The sequence below is a fragment of the Charadrius vociferus genome, unplaced genomic scaffold (assembly GCF_000708025.1).
Source record: "Charadrius vociferus isolate BGI_N301 unplaced genomic scaffold, ASM70802v2 scaffold415, whole genome shotgun sequence".
NCBI lineage: Eukaryota > Metazoa > Chordata > Aves > Charadriiformes > Charadriidae > Charadrius > Charadrius vociferus.
The window spans coordinates 115,059-131,765 of NW_009648367.1; the positions used below are offsets into that span (position 1 = coordinate 115,059).

At 38.8% G+C, this 16,707-nt stretch overlaps 1 protein-coding gene across 1 annotated transcript; it reads right to left on the reverse strand.

Annotated features, from left to right (window-relative positions):
- Positions 1-853: 853 nt before the first annotated feature.
- Positions 854-15,597, reverse strand: LOC104286674 (putative germ cell-specific gene 1-like protein 2). The gene is made up of 5 exons (XM_009885290.1): positions 15,288-15,597; positions 13,657-13,704; positions 11,126-11,278; positions 5,853-5,964; positions 854-1,109 (listed from the first exon to the last, which is right to left on the reverse strand). The coding sequence occupies exons 1-5, from the start codon at positions 15,595-15,597 to the stop codon at positions 854-856; spliced, it is 879 nt and encodes a 292-aa protein (XP_009883592.1).
- Positions 15,598-16,707: the final 1,110 nt, after the last annotated feature.

Sequence of the window (16,707 nt, forward strand, 5' to 3'; positions counted from 1 at the left end):
TTCATACAACAATGAAAAACTGGTGTCCAACAGACTAGGAACACATGGCTCAGTTCGATGGGGAAGCTCCACGTTGATCCTCAGAGTGGAGCTGCGTATTCCTGATCTATGGGGATCACAATAATTTCTACTTTCTCATCTTTAACAGGATTGTACATTATTCTTCATGTATAATAATTACAAGTCAAATTTTGATTCTTTATGACACTGTTGTCAGAATGATACCTACAGAATTTCATAGGTGAGTTGTGTACTGTCTACAACCATGTATCTTCCAGATTTCTGTTTGCCTTACTAGCCATTTAAATGAGCAGTATTTATATTGAAAGTCTCTTCCCTCTATTAGACTTTCTTTCACAGGAAATCCTACCAGTATGCATATGGTGAAACTTGAATCATAAGCTGTGATACACACATTTACCTGAAGAGATTGTACCTTTACTAACAAAAAAATCATTCAAACCATGCGCCACATGTGGGCTGATTTATTTGCTGCTCTGCTCTTTTGGGGTTTTGGTTTTGGTGTGGGATTTTTTACAGTCTTTTCAATAAAGAATTAGAGTGGAAATCCATAATGATCTGAAATTCTAACAAATTCACATACTTTACATTAGCATTACAGACTGCTTAAAAATCAGAGCAGTGGAGAACCTGTGTCACTGTCTTTTTCTGAACTGAGACACCCGAACCTACTTTTCCAATACTAAAACTTCTTTGAAATATCCATGGAAATATAATTTCTTTATTAAGAAAATTAATTAATGCTGCACAAATATACATTTTTATTAATTAATACTGTTTCATTCTGATCTAGTGTCATGATTTACAGGATACCTTGAGATACAGTTCAAATTTACAGAACTGAAATAGTGGCCAGGTGACGCAAGCCTTTTATTGGGTGTGCAGGGTCCGCTGTATTGTTGTGAAAAGAGTTCACATACACATTGCAAGCTTTCTCTGGAGCTGTATGATCAGGAAACTTGTATTTAATCTTTAAACTCCTTCCCAGCGTTTTTCTTTTGTGCTTGAATTCCAAAATAGTTTTTGTATATTTGTTAATAGTGGTGACAGCTGCAGCCATACAGCAAGCGAAGGAAGCCCATGCGAGGCTATAAACAAAAAGGTTTATCATAAATTAGCACAACATTTTCATATCCAAATCCTTCAATTTTATTTTTGAAAATACTCATGCATGTGATTGTATTGGTGTAAAAGATTCTTGGTTAATGACCAAGAATCCATGTACCTGACTTACGTAGTTGACCTCTACATATTGGCTATAATATTCACATTTAACATTCCTGTTTAATGAAAACCCACCTCCAATTTCTCTGTTTAGTCTACTTAGAGCTTAATATCAGAAAGAGGAACTATAAAAAAATGAAGATGCATAAAAAATTAAAAGGTGCAGTTACTGAGACTACAAATCTCATCGGTAACACTGAGAAAAATGTGTGCCAGTTATCCAAAAGGGTTAAAAATAAAAGAGCAGGCACAATTAAGTAGCAGGCTTAGAGCACTGAAATGCATTCCTGAGAAAATACAGTTCATGACTAAACAGAAAAAAAATGATACAAACTCTGAAATTTTAAAAGTAAAACCACAAGAAGACAGAATTAAAAAATGGTGTTGAGGTACAATTTGCTAAAAATGTGTGAAACTTCCAGACTATTCTGTGGGCAATGCATGCTGGAGGTGTAAAAGTAGCACATAAAAATATGGTCACAATGGAATGAATTGGTGTTCACAGTGGAGGAACTTACTCATCAGAGCCTTTCATATCATGGCGAGGTGACAATTATCTAACAAAACATGTACTTCGGTGGAGAAATCCATTTAAGAAGTTCCTGCTTATGTCTCCTCTCCCTCAGAGAGCTGTTTGTTCCCACATCCTTGCTGTAGTTCAGCAAACTTATTTAGGTTTTTGAATAACTCAATAACTCCTCTTTTTTTTTTTTTTTTTTAGCATTATTTTTTGCCAGGATTGGTCCCCAGGGTGAACAGACAACCAGATGTGTTGACAGAATTTGAGGGTGGTGGAGTACGGCACATAGATGTGAATGGCTCCCAGAAGCAGGAAGAAGGGGAGCAGCTTAAGCTATCTTCACTCCTAAAGTCAGTCAAACTATACCCTGACTAACTCTCAAATGCGGGGAGTCACAGAAAAGCTTTTATAACAAAGAGATAGCAAGAACAGGGGAAAATCACCAGAAGCAGGCAGATTTACCCCCCCATGCCAATGGAACAAGAATGGTACAGCAGGCCTACCTATGGTGGTATGTAACCTGTGGATTAAGCTAACCATGGTAGAGAAGAAGTGACAGGTCTGCAGTAGTCCTGACTCATGTAGTAGGCATTTTTGGCTAAATAACTGAAGAACAGTTGCATTAGTAGACAAATTGATAGAACTGATATTAAGAAGCAAAACTTTTGCTGAAGGTGCTTTTCCTAATGCATCTGTTGAAGCCCTTTGAAGGACTTAATGAAATAAGAGTAAGAAACTGATTTCAGGTAAGGTTCCCTTAGCAAAGACTGAAAGAAATTAGTCTTTTATGAGCAGATTCTCTTGTAGACCAATACTGTGTTAAAAGAGAAAAAACAAAGGACAAAAATAAATAGTTTTCTTTGACAATGTGAGAAGGATATCAGTGTGATTCTTCAAAGTTTTTGTCAGAATTTTTGCTTTTCCATAAAAAATTTGGAAAAAATGGGGAGTCCCACACCTGACTAGAGAGAACTGCCGAAGGAAGTAAGCGAAGTATTGTCACTGAGAGAGCCAGAGAATAAAGGGCAGTTAGGCTGCAGTGGAAATTCAGCTTCAAGAAGGAGAGCATTCAATTTGAATTCTGCCCAGAGACAAATGATAAAAGGGGAAATCAAACATGTCGACTCAACAAGGAAGCAAACTAAAGCAACCAGTAATTCATCTGTCTTTAGAGAGAAAGTGTTGTCTCTGGATGTGAAGATGCCTCAATCTGAGAAACACAAGGAGAGTGAGAGATTCACCAATAACAAAAACAGCTTTCAACTTTCAGGAAAGCTGCTGAAGAAGAGGAAAGAGAAATACGGAGGGATTTATTGAAAGGATACCAGAGAGGGAGTCTACCTATCATTAAAAATTCCAGCACTGTAAAGGAGGAATAAAGGTCTTCATGCCTCCTGGGCCAGGTGGAAGAAAAACCCTGGCCGCAGCAGCTGGATGTGAGGACAGAGGGGGAACTGTGGCAGGTAGAAGATCCATGGCAGAGGCTCAGCAGTTCTTGCAGGAACAGCTGATTTACTAGATCTGGTGATTGGGGTGAAAAGCCCCTGCCATGGGCCCAATGCTTTGTTTTCTTTGACTACTAAGCGGATGGTTGTAAGTCCCAAAGAAAAAGTAGGAAAGTCTTTGCCTGTGCTTCTGCCTGCCTATGCCCCTGTCATGGTCTTGGTGACATTGTTGGCCACAGTTGGGTGCTGAGCTAATTAGAAAGAGAGTGTCAGTTATAATCATTAATGCCCCTTTTCTGGTGTCTGTTCTCTTTCCTCTTGTAAAAGACAAATATCTTCGGCACCCTTCCTCTCTCACCATCAGATGACATTCTCACATACATTCAATGACAGCAGCTAAGGGAGGCTGAAGGTGAGGGTTCATACAACAGGAAGGAAGGTGCAAATATAGGTTATCAGAAGAGTGACAACATTTTTATATATGAAAGGAGATAAGAAGAAAGAAACCAAGGGAGACAGTTGGGAGGAGGGAGTGAGGCACCTGAATATATGGCTTGCTTTATTTTTAGATTACTATCAACCAGGGTGATGTAGATGCCATTTAGGCTGAGAAAACAAAAGAAGAAAGTGAATCTTGATAGAAAAATAGAGCATACATTAGAAAAAAGGCACTGGGTGGACCATCCTCCTCAATGTCTTCCTGTATGTAGGTACTAATGGCTTGGAAAGTCTTTTGTTGGTAGAAGCATTTCTTTGGGCATTCAGTGGCCCATGCTGCACTGAATCATTAGAGGACAGCCACGAAATCCTCAATTCCTGAGTGCATGCCACATGATGAAATTCACTAGTCCAAGTGCTCAGGAGAAGGCTGTCTGCAGTTACGGCAGTGATAATATCAGTGGTGAACATGATGATGGTGGCGATAGCGGCATCAATGCAATTGTGTCAGTAACTGCAATAGTGACAGTAATTTGGGTGTTTTTCTTCTCCTCCCAGTGGGATGGAAAGGAGGGAACAGGCTCCTCAGTGCCAGTCTGTAGTTTTCTGTTTCTGCTTCCATAGAAAGGGGGAAGTAACAAAGGAACGCTCCTCCTCTTTCCACTGTTCACTCTTCTTAGTGATTTTAGACTAAAAGCAGGCCTAATTCCATTCATGAAAGAAATGGAGAGACCTCCCAGCAAAGAGATTGGAGCCCCAAACCAGAAAAACCAAATTAATATTGCAAGAACAAAAACATGAATGAATGGAAACAGTGAGAGTCAAAGAAGTAAAAGTATCTAAATCTGAAAGGAGGAAAGAAGGCACTATTTGAGGATCTTGCACAGCTCCTATGGTACCCGCTGAGGGTATCCAAGTGGCCCTTAGACAGCAGTAACCAAATAGCAACCTGGAAATTGTCCAGGGTGTTGTCTGGATACTTGGTATTGGACTTTCTCAGACCAGTTCTTCCTGACAGAAGGGGCATCACCCTTTTCACTTTGAGCAAATGAGTGACATATGGACACCTTATCTACTGGAAAAACAGGATAATATACATCATTTGTCATAATCTGGCTAATCTCCATTTTGGGAGTACTGACCAGGCCAATTGTTTAGTGGTCTGAAAGCACTAGAGAAACATCTCCATTTATACGCATGTAACAATAGCTTCAAGCAAACTGCTGCTGCTTGGGAAACAGCCTCCTGGAAAGAGTCAGAGCAATGTACAGTGACCTTCAAATGAGATTTGAGTTATTAGGAAGGTAAAAAGTAACAGAACAAAAGACAAAAGAAGCCCCTATTTCACTGCAAAAATCCCTAGCAAGTCTGCATCATAAAGACTGTAAGCAGGTATAAGTTCTTGTTCAATAATGGTTCAATAAAAGTGGAAAGAGCAATAAGAGTGAGTGACAATGAGCTGTGATCTTGGCTGTCAGAGCATGTATGAAGGAGACAATCAGCCTGAGCTCTGCTCTACTGACTCAAAATATTGACTTTTGATTTAATCTAACACAGTTGTTCCTATTCTTTTTCTCAGTCACAGCTGGGGAAATAGCAGCAGTTTCCAGCACCTGAACATTCAAATGCTTGCTAATGATCAGATTTGATGGATTTTCAAAGACACATTGCTATAGCAAAAATCATCTGAACAGCATTCTTCCTTAATAAATTCACTAGGTCTTCTCAGAGGACATGTTGCAATTATTTACAGGGCCAAAATAATGTGTTTTTACCTAAGTTTGTTTTCAAAAATTTGAACCATCTTATCTGAAATTCCAGATACAATAACCTGAAGTATATATCTGATAAGGAAAAATTTAGCTCAAATGGCTAAGGCTGGCAGTTTTAAACAATTTACAGAAGGCAGTTGTCCTGGGAGATGAGAGTACTAAATCTGTGTCTGATGTGTACGGAGAAGAATCTCTGCTTCATGCAGAGCAGTGGGAGATCTAAAGGATGGCACATGCACAACTCCCAAGCTTATACATTCCATGCAATAATCTAATACAACTGAATTTGGAGAAAAACATCTGGTTACTAAACTGCATTCCCAGGAGTGAAGTAAGGTGGACCCGTTCCTTATAAATCACATATACATTCATTGAACATAGGGTGAAGTGACTGAAATGTAATGGAAGAACTAAATATAAACCAATAGGTACCAATAGGACCAGCCATAATCCCATGCGTGAGGTCTCCAGTCTTCAGGACCAAGATTTACAGTGATTTGAAATACAGTTGTGTACATCATGTGAGCAACCATGCCCAGAAGACCTGAAAAGTTTAACATCATAAGAACATTAGAAAATGTAAATTGAGGACATTCTTCTTTGTCAACTTTTAGTAGTTGTCCCTTGAGTTCTGAAGAATATTTTATGAAGTATCTGAATTACATGAATCACTCAAAAATACTAGACTTTATAATCTAAGTGCATTTATGTGTCATGTATTTGCCAATACAATCACTAAAACACTCCCTTGATACCTACTGTGTATGCTAGAGGGATCTAGGGGAGCAATGGGACATGCAGTCCATAGATTTTAAAAGGAAATAGGTTGGTTGGCTCCCATCCTCTGAAAACTTCTTAGTAATACATCCCTGAGCAGGGATCAGCCTTTACAACAAAGTATTGCTCATTTGCATTGCACAGGATGTGTTTCCCACCCTATAGTTCAGTGCAAAGATTTTTTGAAAGGCAGTCCTATGCCCTTTACCAGTGCCTTAAATGCAGCCAGATTTATCAATGTTATATAGGTGAATGAAAAAGTGAACAAACACTTAATGGCCATTCAAAAGCACTGAAATCCAGATTATGAAAGGGGCTTAGATTTAATAATTTAATTTTCAAAAGTGTTACTAGGCTGCTGCCTAATCATAAGAGTACCTGTTTTCCCTTAGCATTTTGTCTTCCAGTAGTGAGCTTCCCTGTGACCCTCTATTCTTTTGTTTCCAGCTTTATTTACAAATGCATAAATACCCTTGCAGTATCAACTGGTATCCCACTGTCTAAAACACATCAGCTTCTCAGAGCAGATGTTCCTCCACCAAAATCACAAGAGCCAATTTTTTAGGTGTTCCTAAAGTATGTCTGTTTCATGAGTTCTTACAAAACTAGCTAGCTAGCACACAATATCTCTTAGTCTAGGACACGTCCTCAGGCATAACAAGTCAGGGCTAATAATCATGGGATCATAGAATCACAGAATGATCAGGGTTGGAAGGGACCTCTGGAGATCATCTTGTCCAACCCCCCTGCTGGAGCAGGGTCACCTACAGCAGGTTGCACAGGACGGCGTCCAGGCGGGTTTTGAATGTCTCCAGCGTGGGAGACTCCACCACCCCTCTGGGCAGCCTATGCCAGTGCTCTGCCACCCTGAAAGTAAAGAAGTTCCTCCTCATGTTTGGATGGAACTTCAAGTTTGTGCCTGTTACCTCTTGTTCTATCACTGAAAAAAAAGACTGTTCTCATCTACCTGGTGCCCTCCCTTTAAGTATTTATATGTATTGATAAGATCCCCCCTCAGTCTTCTTTTCTGCAGACTAAAAAGCCCCAAATGCCTCAGCCTTTCCTCATAAGAAAGATGCTCCAATCCCCTAATCATCTTTGTGGCACTTTGCTAGACCTTCTCCAGCAGATCCCTGTCCTTCTTGAACCGGGGAGCCCAGAACTGGACACAATACTCTGGATACAGCCTCACCAGGGCAGAGTAGAGGGGGAGGGAGACCGCCCGAGACCTGCTGGCCACACTATTCTTGATGCCCCCCAGGATACCATTGGCCTTCTTGGCAGCCAGGGCACATTGCTAGCTCATGGTCATCCTGTTGTCCCCCAGGACTCCCAGGTCCGTTTCCACAGAGCTGCTCTCCAGCAGGTCAGCCCCTAACCTGTACTGATGCATGGGGTTACCCCACACTCGCCCTTGTTGAATTTCATTAGGTTCCTCTCTGCCTGACTCTCCAGCCTGTCCAGGTCACACTGTATGGTGGCACAGCCTTCTGGCATGTCAGCCACCCTTCCCAATTTCATGTCATCAGAAACTTGCTGATGGTACACTCTATCCCTTCATCCAGGTCATTGATGAATATATTGTACAGAACTGGACCCAGTACTGACCCCTGGGGAACACCACTTGCTACCGACTTCCAACTAGACTCTGCACCACTACCCACAACCCTCTGAGCTCTATCGATCAGCCACTGTTCAATCCAATGACCTGGCTTCAGTAATCACTGGGAAATGGTTTTCCTTGAAATACTGGTATTGCCTGAAACAACATCAACAGGCAATTAGGAGAACCCTTGTGTTAGCTGGCACCCTGATAGCACATTCCTTAATAAACTGTTTGGAGAAAATTGTTTGACTGTAGATGTGGCTATTAGAGAACGGAGACCAATTGTCCATCCGTCACCAGAGAAGTGGTATGTCATAGCCATTTTTGAGTGACACACACAAATGTCTGTCCAGACTCCTTCAGCCTGGCTGCTTAGAAATGCATATAACTTAAGTGTGAACATGAGCTCCTGTGCTGGAGCTCTCCTCTTAGCTTTTGTACAGATTAAATTCTGAGTCAGGCTCAACATTTCAGCAGTGGCATCAGGGCAGTTTGGTGCCTGAGAAATGGTGAAAATTTAACTATTCTAGATATAAAAGGCAAGCATATTCATATATGCGTGCCTGCCGTTGTTCATTTCCATCAAAGCCCACGAGGGCAACAGGATAGTGGTACCAATAATGTGTATTTCATAGCAAGTGCAGCTAGCAAGCAATGCACATGTGTTTAAGAGGAAACACAAATTAGAATAATAATTTCTGTAGAGTCAAGAGCTGTATGTGGGACATTATAAACCTACATACCTATGGTCGGAATATTTCACACTGTGATTCTTCTTTTAAGTCACCACGTTTTGCACAAGTTAGAACATACATTTTAGGATTTTATTCAGTCTAAGCTATAGAATAAGGGAACAGAGAAATCAAATCCTAGCTTTAACGCAGGGATTTTTCAATGGTTAAATAATGTAACAGGTTTTTTTAATTGTGTGTTTTCAGCCAGAATTATGCAGCTGCTGTTTCCAGTAGCTGAATTTTAATTTGCATTTTTCTGCTAGAATCGAGAGCATGTTTGTACAAGAAACTGCATCTTCATTACGGATTGGGACAACCAGATTTAGTTTATTTCTACAGAGTTTATATATACATAAGTTTAACAGCTAAGGCAGATGCTCTTCAACTTTTTAATATTTCAAGAAATTTTACTAGCAGAAGTAAACAGGATGTCCAGGAAAAGCTTGCTGCTTGTTCTGTAAGCCTCTGTAATACTGCACATGCCAAACCAGAAAAGAATATTAATAAAAGTGAATATTTATGAATATTGGGAGAGGGAAAAATTGCTAACAGTAGACAAAACTGTCTGAAGAGTTGAGTAAAGCTCCATACTCTTTCTTTGGAAATAGACATGACAGTGGATCATGAGGTCTGGTGAGATACGGCAGAAATGGGCCTTTTTTTGAGCAATTAGTAGAACTGTTGATAATAGAGATTTTTAACTAGTTGGACACCTTTTAGGAAAGTCATTCAGAAGAAAGGAGATATTCCAGCAGGTTCTTGGAATTCATGGGCAGCAAAGTTTAGGGACTGCTCTCCGGACTACAGGGAGCTGAGACAGAAACCTTCAAATGTGCAAAAGTTAACTGCAAAAAGGTCAGAATCATCTGCTCTCTGTTGCAGATGGGTATCATAAAAGAAATGCTGTAAAAAAAATGCAGCGGCTAGGGCTTTAGATTAGTCATGAAGAAAATTTTTACAATGGTATGAATTGGATTACATTTCCTAAGAAGGTGACAGAAACTTTAGTACTAAAGAGGGAGCATTGATTTTTTATTTTTTTTTTTCATGCTGGTGGTTTTTTGGGTTTAGGGATCTCTTTTAAGATGGGGCTAGACAAATATCTGTTAGGAAAGGTTTGGGAGAGTTGGGCTTATCTCAGGGCAGAGTGATGGGTCCCTAGAAGTTTTAGACTTCCATAAAATTAAGCAAAAATTATTTCATAAGTCACCATCTGGAATATAAATTGTATTTGTTAAAGTCCTTGGAGGTTTGGCCCTGTGTCCACATTTAGCACTACCCTCTAGGAAGATTGTGCAAAAACTCGGCTAGAGAAAGACTAAAGCAGCAAGAGTGATATGAGGTCTTAGAAATACATGTGAAGTCATAAGTCATGTTTCTCAATCATTTCTTTTGGAGAAGATGAAAGAGAGACATGATAGTTGTCTTCACCTATGCGAAGGTTTCTACAGAAAGGAAGAAATTATTTCTTCCCCATTATCACAGTCAGACATTTAATAAACTTGATTTATTTAGCCAAGAAAAATGAGATTGGCAAATGAATTAAGTGTGTGATTATGTTTAAGACAAAAAAAAAGTATAATAAAAAGTCTTTAATTCATTAAGAAAGGCACAACAATCACAAATGCGTGAACACTAAATCAAGAAACATTAGGGTTGGGATCAAAGCTCAAAATTTTCACAGAGAAAGATAAGCTTGAGATTAATTCTTTGCCATCTGCCAGGTGTTTGACTTGTGATTAGATGTTATTCTAAAAGATAAGTTTTTGCCAAGTATGAACTACTTTGAATTTGAAACAATCCTGACCATATGAAGCACAGTGGCATGTGCTCCACAAGACATTGTAGTAAATAAACAATATGATTGCTTCTGGCTCTAAAACTAATAACTCTACGAAACATTGTTCATGTTACTCATAATTGCTACTTTTAGTGCAACATTCCTCAGTAACAATTCTATAATATAGACAGAATCATAGAGTACTTCAGGCTTTAAGACACCTTCAGAAGTCTCTGGCCCAACCTCCTCCTGCTCAACACGCAGTCAACACTGAATTCAGATCAGATTCCTCAGATTGGACTAGGGACCCTCTGAACTTTCTTCCAAACTGAATTTGCCTGGGATCCTATGATTAAATAGCACCGCATTAAGAAGTAATATGCAGAAAATGAAAGACAATTTTAATGATGATACTCTACTAACAATTAACCAATTACATTTTATTCCCTCTTAAAAGAGTTATTTTAATTTGCCTATTGATAATTTTATACTTAACATGTTGGAAATAAAAAAAAAGTTATTTTGAACAGTATGTTACTTTTTTATCTTTGACAACCAAACTGACAGTGAAAGGAAAATTAGAAAATAATGAAGTTAAAAAAATACAAATATAAGATATGAAAATAAATCTATTAAGAAAATTAATCAAAAATAATATTTTTGATAAAATTTTGCTGCATCTGGTATTTTTAATGTCTCCATAGGTATTGTTATAGCTTTTAAACTTGGACACTGTTATTAATTTTCAGGTGGAAGTCTATCAATGTTGCATTTTCTGGATGTAATTAACCAAGGTCCTTAACTGTACCTGCTAATACGGTGACTACTGCAGAAAAGGCGTTGATCTTTAGCCCATCAATGACAGTACCATAGTAGCACATTTCTATTGACATAAGAATGGCTCCAGTCAGAAGCAAAATGATGTACAGAAGCTCTGCTACAATAGACAGCCATAAAACCCCTGGAAAACCAAATCAATAGCACTGGTATTATAAGCAGTCATTTAGTATTTTCATCATTTCTTTCTTCTTCATTTATATTGTTTACACAACATTAAACAAAAGCTCAAAGGCAGTGAAGATGCTATTATAACATCTCTAGGAAGAATTCAAGGTCAATGGACATCCTAAATTATAATTCCCTCTGCTGATTTGGTCATTTAGTAGAAGAGCACTTGCACATTCCTGATATAAGCTTAAGAAACTTACAGTACAAGGTGGGGTAGTATGGTTTTATGCTTAGTAGCTACCCTAAAATTACCATAAACCAAAGTTAATATAAAAAGAATTACTATCCAATTATCTAGTTGTTGACATCAAGGTTGCTGAGTCCAGAGAGAAACAGCAGACCATGTTACCCAGCTAACAAACTGCAGGGCCACCCACACAGCTACATGGCCTGACGGTCTAGCCATTAAATAAAATTTTCCCCATGAGTTTAATTTGCCACCAAACACGATCATGATTTTTTGGAAAGAGAAACCTTCATGAGCCCAGACACTCTCTAGTTTTCACTGAAATTAATTTCTCTGGTTATCTGCTAATTCATGTCTTTCTGGATATCTGTTAATTACATCTTACGCAAGAAATTAATCTTCCTGTTAAAGTTTCTCAGCCTGCTGTTTTACTATTGGCATGCTAATGTCCCACAGTCAGGAGCAGGAGGTCTTGTGTTCAGATTATAGCAAGAACTGGCCAACAAACTTCCCAAACCTTATTAAAAACAAACAAGTCTGTCCTGAGACATGTGGTTGTAGATTTAAATAATGATTTCATGTGAAAATATATATTAACAATCACAGCTGAAAAATAGAAGCATTGCTAAGGCATTTAATTGATTACTAAACACTACATATGGCAATAAACAACCTTTGTGTGGTAAACAACTGCTACTGCAGGCTTTGACAGTGTCTGTGGGACTTCTTTGATTCAAAGGCCATTTAGACACTGAATTCTTGGGCCAGGCTACATGTCGGGGTTTTCTGGGCAAGGTTTATTTCTCCTGCAAATCTTTCTCTCAGTAAAAATATTCTGATTTTGTTTAAGAACTCCAGATGTTATGTTGCCCAACAGTATTGGCTGCTCCAGCTACAACAGCTTGCATCTTAACATTTTTGATAAGTGAGCCATCATTATGTATGCACTGAACAACTATGGTAATCCCTTCGTATGATGCCTAGAAATGAGAAATTCAGGAGAGGTGAGCCTGATGCATCCTGAGTTTTGTGCACACAGGAATTGTATGCATGTGCAGAACACAAACTCCCTCTTCTGTGAAGGGCAGGAGTCTATTTCCGCAAGGGATTTCACTGCTCAGGGACAGCTCAGTGTGGTTATCAGTTGCTTAGATGCTGTCTTAGGTGTCTTGATCTGGCCTGCAGGTGCCTGTGGCATTTGCTGATGCTGTTCACAGAGTTAGTTTCAGCGCTATGTCCATCAGCGATTACATGTGTGAGGAGCTCTCAGAGCAGGGCCCATAATCCACCCCTCCTTTCTGAGGACTATGCCTGCGTGACTAAGAACCACATCTCATTTTTTTCTCACGCTATAAAAATCTTTAATTATTTGTGCACTGTGACAAGCTGCAATACAGGGAAGTATGACTAGCCTTCAGATACTGAGTCTTTCTCCTTCCCCAAGGGGCTGAAATTGCATATCCAGGAAAGTACTTCAGTCCCTGGACAGGCAATTTCAAACCCCTGGGGAAGAAGGAAGAGTTTTTTTCTGGATCAGCCACTTGCAAAGTGATTGGTCTAATCACATCAGTGACAGGGTTTATGTTGGACAGGGGGGCTCTTAACAGCATCTGCAGGCATATTTTGTAGGAACTGTTCTTTGAAAGAAAGAAGGCAACTCTCTGCTTTCAGGAGAATGGAAGTGCTTCCTTACAGCTCTGTGTAAGGTACAGGGAGGGGATTCAGACTGACATCAAGATTGGTTTGGTCTACAACACATCCCCCCCAAGTCTTCTCAGCATACTGCCTGCTCTTGTTCATACACTGCCTATCCCTCTGCCCTCTCCAGGCCACATGGTACAAGCCACAGCATTCCTGACTGTGAATATGAGGAGAGAAGGGACAAAAACTTACAAATCCTGACTTCCAGTACTCATATTCAAAGTAATTTTGAAAAACATTCGTATTCAAATGGAGTGCTTTCAAAAGACGTAGGTTCATATTTTAAGTCACATGGGCTTAACTTTTAAGTTGAAAAACTAAATAAAGGACCAACAACTGTGTGGGATTAAAGCAAGCATTTTTCATATCAAAATGCACAATATTTATATTGGTAAATGTGATCAGGAAAGTTTTATTTATATAAACAAAATATATATTTTTACCTCGATCAGCAGATGGAGTTAGACTGATGAAGCTTCTACATTTCTCACCTAAAAAAATAAAATTTATTTTAAATAAAATTCAGCATTATTTTGGGATCTGTAGTGATCTAAAGAAATAGATTAATAGAAAGCAGGTAATGCAAAATCTATCATAAAAGCACAGAGATGATCAGGAAAAACTATTTCTGATATATCCTTGTACACACAGAGTCCCTGGTATGTTGACCTACTCCTGGGACTTAGTGAGAGAATCTTTCCAGACTTTTTCAAGGCAGAACCAGGGTCTGGGAGACTTAGAGAAAGGCTATGAATTGATTTCCAGAAACTTGTAGCTGTGAAAGCCAGAATGGGGAAATGATCAATTCCTTTGGAAGACTGGCAGCCTGTATACTGTCTTCCCTGTAAAGGAAGACCTGCTCTCCTTACAGCAACAAGGCTGCTGCTTACACAAATTTCCTCTAAGCTTGATTTCAATTTCTTTCTGTAAGCTTTGATTTTCAAACCCATGTGACCTCCTGACCCCCCCACAGATGCTGTGAACAAAGCTCTTGGAATTAATTCTGCTCTGCTCTGAAAATACAGGGTGGTTTTTTTAAGCTACTAACTACAGCAAATTGGAAAACAAGAACCACCATAGCAGATGCACAAATCAAAAACCCAGTATCCATAGCAATCACTACCCGAAAGATGTATTTTGGAGATGTATTTTGCTCCAATCTTTGACATTTACCCCCTTAAAACTGCATAATTTACAAGACCTTCTGGTAGAACTGGACGTTCAGGACAGGTGACTGCAAAAATATTTGGATTTGATAGCACAGATTATTTGATTTCTCTGAAGTTTTGTTCTAGTAGTCATTTGTAAAATGATCAGGACAGTAAGGGGGAAAACTTAGTGTTGACCTGGATTTACAATTAATGCTCTATTTTTTGAACCAGCTAAGCAATTCCCTTATACAAAGATCCAAAATTAACTAGAAGCTTGCTTTAATGGCAAGCTAATTTCATTCTACTGACTTATGCGTATGCAGAGTGAAACTCAATTAAATGCCACCACTCATGACTAGCAAGTCTCCAAATTATATTTTAGCAGGTTGAAATAATCTTCTGCTTTGATTTATGAAAGGTGAGAACGCAGTAAGAAAGTAGAAATATCTGTGCTAAAGAGGAAATCCAAGAAATAACATAGACCTCACAGATTTTATTGCTCAAGTGATTTATAAAGCAAAAAAAAAATCACACTGTGCTTTTTATGTTGCCATAGGCGATCATAAGGAACCACTTAAGGTAAATATGTTCAATTTTGCCTAAGGGACTAAAACCATCAGAAAAATAAAACTTTCCAATTAAAGTAATGTAACTTGCTGCTCTCATTAGAAGAATAAAATAAAAATCTTCATCTGTATTACAACCTGTCCCTCTAAAGTTCTTTGCAGAATTTATTAGGATTTTTTAAGGAATTGATTATGTAGTACCCTCTAAGATTCTCATTCCCAGAGAACAGCAACTTTTTAAGGATACTTTTTCCTTTAAAATACATATATGATATTGCAGCAAAGAGGAAGGCAAAACAAAATAAATAGGAAGAACTCTGATTACTTTCCTAAGTAAATTTACATGGGTTTACTCACCTTCTTCATTTATAATTTCTTCACAGGAATACCAAATCCCGGCATGAAACTTTCGGTCAACAAATTTGTCGTCTCCTGTCTCCCAAATATACTGCACAGCATTGCTGTTGTTGGCATCAGGGCTATTAAAGCGGATGCAGTGATCCCCTTTGCTCTGTCCTGTACAGAAAGGTTTGGCAACTTTTCTCGTCCCTTCACACCAGTAACTGCTGCTGAATGCTGTAATAGAAAAGACTAAAGAGAGAAAACTGAGACAAAATGCTGCTGAGGCTCTCTGCCGTCTGTCTGCAGTTGAGACAGAATCTGACATCCTCCAGTACTATGCTATCAATTATTCCAGAAACAACATTTTACAAGCTATGTATACATCTGCCTGGTGAAACACCTGCCTGTATTTACCATTCCATTCCTCATTCCTCTCAAAAAATTGTACCAGCTTAGTTATTAAGACAGAAAGCAGAGACATGGGCATGACCAGCAATCATGTGGCAGGAGAGATTAAGGAGAGATGTAGGACACTGTTGTTTGGCAGTACTGTCTTGTGAAAGAAATATGAGGTGGGACAATAAATTACAGTTTGCCCCATGAATCACAGGAGTAAAGATACACAGAACACAAAAGTGTTGGAAGTACCCCAGTATGCAATCAGAAAAGTTTTATTTATACAAAAAAATTATGCATATTGATCAGCAGGTGGAGTCAGACTAATGGAACTTCTCCATTTCTCAACTAAGAAATATATAAAATCTTGTGTTTCCAATTGCTCCTGTTATACTGAACACTGATTAAATGGAATATAGTTGTGAATCTTACTATAAAGAAATTCCTAAGACGATAAAACTAGTTGCTAAACTAGAGCATTTCACAGCATTACAGCACTTCCAAAGACCATTGGGAAGGTGATTGCATCTGTTCAAAGTTCTACCAGTGACAAATGAAACTCATAAGTTACATGACTGCTGTTGATGGGCTTCTGGGTGCTGTCCAGTCTGCCTCCATGAACACATAATAGAACTCTTGCCCAGGTTACATGAAGCAGTAGAGAACAAGCTGAATTATCCTCATTTTATCTAACCATCTGTTCTCTGTGTGAAATTGCATTTTTTTTCCTTCATCTAAGAAACATTTCCCACCTTGGCATGTTATATATTTTGCTTTTTCTGGCTGTTTGATAATGCAAATAAGTGATGCAAAGAAACTGAAGGAGCAAGAGTGTTAGCAAATCATTGTTTCATTTGACAACACATGCCCTAAGGGAGAGTGATACTGCAGGATAGACACTGAAGTCACATCTTTTAATCAAAATCATTCTGATTTTTAGGACAACTCTCTACCCAGAAGATGTCAATGTTGGAGAAGCACGGGGCTAGGCAAGGGCCAGCATGAAACTCAAATAAACAGGATAAACGCTTGCTTTAGA

Excerpts from the sequence above, each read along its gene's own strand:
- LOC104286674 (XM_009885290.1), bottom strand. The coding sequence starts at position 15,597 with ATGTCAGATTCTGTCTCAACTGCAGACAGACGGCAGAGAGCCTCAGCA. Across the intron at positions 13,705-15,287 it reads AGAAATTATAAATGAAGAAG|GTGAGAAATGTAGAAGCTTC; the intron begins GTGAGTAAACCC and ends TTATTTTTTTAG. Across the intron at positions 1,110-5,852 it reads GATTATGGCTGGTCCTATTG|CCTCGCATGGGCTTCCTTCG; the intron begins GTACCTATTGGT and ends TTTTGTTTATAG.